At 32.3% G+C, this 6,000-nt stretch overlaps 1 protein-coding gene across 1 annotated transcript in view; it reads left to right on the forward strand.

Annotated features, from left to right (window-relative positions):
• Positions 1–1,189, forward strand: part of LOC150097068 (uncharacterized) — a 221,768-nt gene extending 220,579 nt beyond the window's left edge. The window contains exons 16-17 of the mRNA XM_090408117.1: positions 491–643; positions 1,127–1,189. Coding sequence (XP_090264243.1) covers positions 491–643; positions 1,127–1,189 — 216 coding nt within the window. The remainder of the gene's footprint in view (positions 1–490; positions 644–1,126) is intronic.
• The last annotated feature ends 4,811 nt before the right edge of the window (positions 1,190–6,000 follow it).

Genomic DNA, 6,000 nt, shown 5'->3' on the forward strand with positions numbered 1-6,000 from the left:
CAGTGGCACGTCAGCAACTGAAACAACTTTAACATCCAGAATTAATAATAGTTACCAACATTTCTCCATACCCAAATTGTCTGATTACTCTTGGCCAGGTATCTCAGTCTTTGCCTACTTTTGCGATTAAGTCCCCATTACAATTACAAGATCTTGACTTGATGTCAAGATCTCTTAATTTAGGTTGTTATTATGCTCACACAAAATGTTAATTTTGTGTGAGCATACCACTCTGCTTATTGGAACCTGAGGTGGTTTGAACAAGGTTTCCAGCAATCTAATGTTTGCCTGATTATAGTAACTAATGTATGATAGGTTAACAACCTTTCATAACTGGGATGTACCTTTAAAATAAAATAAAAAAATTCCAGAATGAAGCCAATAGGTGTTTACCTACTGTTGTGAATGAATCTGAATATGATTATATGAAATATTAACTCATCAAAAATATGTTTTCATTCAAAGTTAATGTGATGACTTTTTACCCTAGGTCCATTACAGTCGCAGACATAAAGGGCAAACCTTCAATGAAAGTTCCATTGCATCAGAACCTGTAAGCGTTGAAACACAAAAAAGTTCATATAAATGTGTCACTTGTTCCTATGTGTTTGGAAATGTATCTGATTTGAAAAGGCACCTTAAGGTAAGATGAGATATTTGACTGAATGTTACAAATTATTTGGATCTTGCTAAGCATTATCTTCCATTTTATACCTTCAATCTATAGTAACAGATTTAATTTTAAAGTGTTTCGTGTTTACCTTCTCATTGCTTAATGAATTTTAACTAATTTTAGTACTCCTGAGAATGGTAGGTTACTATCAAAGTAACTCTTGAGATATTGTCTATTTATTATAGTTTTCTATAAGTTGTATAATGCAACTGTAGAAGAGTATTTATGCCAAGGCGGATACATCAATCATTTTCCAAGCAAATGATTGTTGCCAAAATGATGTGATTGATAAATGTCATCAATGCAAGAGATCTCATCTACTTTTACATTAGTACCCGCCTGCTCACTTTCCAAACCACACTGGCCCTCTTGAAATCTTCACAGCGGAACATTCTTCTCTATACACCACAGTTTCAACTTGACACTTTCATAACTTTCTTAATATTTGAAAAGGTGTTTGCAAATGCAACACATCTTATTGCATCTAATTGGAAATTTCCAAAAGGAGGAAAATAAATAACTAAAGCAACAGAATACATCATTCTAGTATGTTTCACACACTTTGATCGGACATTGCAAATAAACACCTGAACAAGCATGCAGATGATGTTGAAAAATTGCTTAAGGATATGACCGGGCCATTTGTGCACATAGCTGTAATAACTATTTGCAGTAACAATAAAGAAAATAAAAAAAATAGAGAACTTATAACTTATTACTTTCTTCATTAAAATCAATAATTAAGTTAACCAAGTTCATATTGCTAGGTTCTAGCTAAATTAATTTATCTGGAGGAAAAAAAAAATTAGTCTGAAAACAAAATTTTAATATATAGACTAGGATGACAGGATAAATCAGTCTTGGGAGAGTGTACCAGTTCTTTTCCTTGTAAGCAACATGCTTTCACCTTGCAGAGATCTTAAAAAAATGTAGTTATGCAAATAGTCAGTCATCTTTGTTTCTGATGCACTTCTGTCTGCAGAAAAGGACATATATGATGGGATACTGAACCCAAGAGGTATAGAAAAACCTCTCGTACATGTGTCATCACAACACGCACAGTGATATATATAAGCAGTCTTCTATTATCCTATTACCAGAGTAATATCAGCACCATAATTCAGGCAGCTTGTGTTTAGTGGTTCGTGTAATAAATGATAATCACAGGGTACCTTTCCATTACACTACTTTACTCTAGTAACTTTAACAGGATTTCAATCTAAAATATAAGGAAGTGTTGAAAATAAAAATTCAAAAAAACTCCTTCATCAACAATAGGTTGTAAGTTAATCAAATTCCTGGTATGCATAGGATGCCATGATGGTAAGAGAGAGAGAGAGAGAGAGAGAGAGAGAAAGATAGTGTTCAATAATGTTGTTGAACATTGTAAAGAGAATGAGTTAGTAAAGAGTAACTAATTTCTCTCATATCCCATATAAATGTATTCAATTGATTTCCTGCCCTACCATTTTTGTTAATTCTGTTGTCTGTTTCCATATTTAATTTAACATCTCCACTTACAATTTAGCAAAGATGGAAAATTTACTGGTAGATAACAGTAGTAGTTAGTGGATTGAGTGATGAAGAGTTGTAAAGTAGGTGCCCTCCCTCGATGAGTCTTTGGTCTCCCTGGAAGTGTCGTGTAATAATAATAATAATTTCAGATCACTACCATTGGCTCAGTAAGCATATTCAACAATTCATATAGTATAACAATTGCATCAGGAGGTTATGAACCTTTAGAGCTCTTATGGCTGCTCTGGAAAGTAACAGCTGTAATCCTCAAAAATATAAAGTGTAAGACTAACATATTTGGTATCAGATAAAGGATATTAGTGACTAAAGAGTAACTAAATGGCAGTTCTGTTCCATAGACAAAGCATAGTTCAAGCTGCTTCATGCCTCTGGTAGCTAGGCTGCTGATCTTATACTTGACAATGCAAATCATCTACCACATAAAGACATTCACACATCTCAGGCACAGTAACATTCAAATCTATAGCTTGTATACATTTTTTTAAAAACCGTTTTAAAAAAATGTATACTAATAAAAATAAATTAAATAAAAATATTTAATTTATTTTGTAAATTAAATATTTTTATTTTGGTTAAAAAAAAATTTGTTTGTTTGTTGTGTATACACTTGATGCAATTCTATTTTATGCACCAAATTGTGTTCATAATAAGTGTTATGAAACCTCACAAGAGTTTATATCTGATTGGTGCAATGACTTTTAACTCAATTCTTTCTTAGAATCCAGGAAATGATTGACTTGAGATCAAATAAAATATACATATATTACATTTAATAAAACTAAACGTAACTATATACAAAGTAAATATTCATAATTAAAAACTAATTGGATCCAAAACCTTCTAAATAAAACTACTTTTTGAGAGATCTCCTGTATCTTCAGAGCATAAATTCATTCTCTCACTATTCAGTTATTGGTTTGTTTTACATGTACCTATCACTCATCTAGACTGAGCATCTTGTTTTTTTTCTTACAACAAATTCTTAGGGGCGGAAAATGTTCATTAGAGAGTTCTCTAGTAGGCTTTTTCTCAAAATGTAAAATTTCTCCTTAAATTCCATGGAACTATACAGTATTTTCTTATTATATATATATCCTTACAATATATATCCTTACAAGGTAATTTAACTACATGAACAGTCACAATTCTTCATGAGAGAAAACAATTCCCTTTACTACTACATAAACAAAAAACCGATCAAAGTATAGCTCCTCTTCATTAATTCTACTTAACAGTTTCAGATTTGTATAATTCCATCAATTGTTCCTAGAAAATAATTCAATATAACTGGTGTCCTTGAGACAGAAACAGAAACTTTCCATTTTAGTGCTTCTTTGAATGTTGAAATAGTACATCTGTTTAATATCTCCTTTTGTTACTGTCCATTTGTTTATAGTGTTAATATCTGAGTGATAGAATTCACTTAAAATTCCTTTTCAGAATCATCCATGTACTATATTTTGACTGCCAAATTTTACAGAAACTTCCTAAAACAAAATTCTCTGGTCTTCATTCTCAAGCTTCCTCTCATTTTTTTTTTTTTTTTTTTATTGCCCTGATACCAAACACACTCTCTCTTCAGCTGTCAATCACCCATCAATCTTTTTTATGAGCAGCAAGCAAGAAATTAGTAATGACTACCACATTGTTGTTAGCAAAAGGAGAATGTCTTTATGATGAACAACAGATATCACTGTACACAAATTCTGTTTCACAAATAACAATTGTGAAACAGAATAAAGAACCGAGAATTTGTAATTCAGCACTCACAACGTGCTCAATTGAAATTATTACAATTATTAGAGGTAAGTACATAAATCTAAATTATTATTTAATGAAACAAATAACAATTTCTAATTGAGCACGTTGTAAGTGCTGAGTTACAAAATCGAAACCATTGAGAATTCTAAGAATTCTCAATGGTTTCGATTCTACAGAAGCAACTTTAAAAGGGCTCATAATTCTAAATGATGATTATTTTTACAGTAAGAGGGAGAGCAGAGTTGCTTCTCCCACCTTGGCCAACCAGACATCATGAAGTATAATTTATTTAGTTATTTTTCTATTTCTCATGCACCTTATTAAATGAGAAAATGAAATGAAAATAAATAGCAAAAAATGATATTCTTGTTTAACTCTTTCTCCAAATGTAAAAACAAAGTTTGCACATGAAGTTTCTTCATGAATAGGCTACTTGTATATAGAAGCTAATGATTTTACATTAATTGCCTTAGTATCCCATAATGCAAAGCACACATCCTTTCAGGTGTGTATAATGCTATGCATTGTAGGAAGGGTCACTACCTAGACCAGTTTCAACCTTTATTATCATTAAGTGATAACGTCAAGTTCTTTCCTAATATCCTCGTTTTTAATATGATATTGCCATTGATGCCATGATGATGATGATGAGTTTATATATGCTAAAAACAGCAGATTTGACCACTCTATATTAATGAATTTATATTTATAACTTTTATTATCACAACCTTTATCATCATCATCATCATCAAATTCCTGCCATGTACCCTCAAGGGGTGTACAGGATATGACAGTACTACATGAAAAAATTACATCATTACTAACTTCCTATCTACAATTTTCCTCCAAATCAGTCTGTCACTTGTCAAGACTCCAACATTATCAGATCTTATATTTCTATCGTCTAAGGCACTTTGTACCGTATCAATCCACCTATATCTTGGTCTTCCTCTGGGTCGTTTTCCTGCCAACCTGGCAGAGAACACTTGTTTTGCTAATCTTTCCACTCCCATTCTATTTAAGTGACCATACCACCTGAGATTAGCTCTGCTAACACATTCCTGGATGCTGACAATGTCAAGTTCTTTACTAATATCCTCATTTTTAATATGATATTGCCATTGATGCCATCTGTTCACGCCTCTAATCTTTCTCAGGACTCTCATATCTGCGGTCTCTAGTCTTTGATCAAGTGTTTTACTTCTGACCCAGCTCTCAGATCCATAAGTTAAAACTGGTTTGAACACTGTCTTGTATACAGCTAATTTAGTGTTCCGACTAATTTCTTTCTTATTCCATATGAATTTATTCAATTGACTTCCCACCATACCAGCTTTGTTGATTCTGTTGTCTATTTCTATATTTAATTTACCATCTTCAGTAAAAATCATGCCTAAGTAGCTGAAATGTTTTACTTGTTCCACAGGTTCTCCATTCACAACACAGTTGACATTTTCAATGATTCTGCCTATTTTCATTGTCTTTGTCTTTTTATTGCTGACTTTCATACCATATCTATTACAACAGCTATTCAATTTAGTCAGAGAATCTTGCAGACTTGTAGCGGATTTATTTAGAAGTATAACATCATCCGCATAAAGCAAAGAGCTGACATTAACATCTCCAATTTTGATATCAGGTTTAATACCAAACATTCCTTCATAATGTGATCCATATAGATAATGAATAACAGAGGGGATAATATACATCCTTGTCTCACACCAGATTTAACATTAAACCATCTTCCTTTACTTCCTTCAATTCTAACTGTTGACTTACAACTCAAATATAGACTAATTATTGCTTGATATAATGCCCTATTGATACCATATAACTGCAGCGTATTGAATAGCTATTCTCTTGGCACCTTGTCCTATGCCTTTTCCAAATCGACAAAACTTAAATACAGATCTTTGTTATATTCCCATGCTTTCTTGACTATTTGTCGTAAAGTGAAGCTCTAATACTGACAGACTCTATTTGCCCTGAATCCAGCTTGTTCTTCACCAAGCTTTTCTTCCACAATTCTT

The sequence above is a fragment of the Typopeltis vanoorti genome, chromosome 18, assembly GCF_054136105.1.
Source record: "Typopeltis vanoorti isolate ZY-2024b chromosome 18, IOZ_Tvanoo_1.0, whole genome shotgun sequence".
NCBI lineage: Eukaryota > Metazoa > Arthropoda > Arachnida > Uropygi > Thelyphonidae > Typopeltis > Typopeltis vanoorti.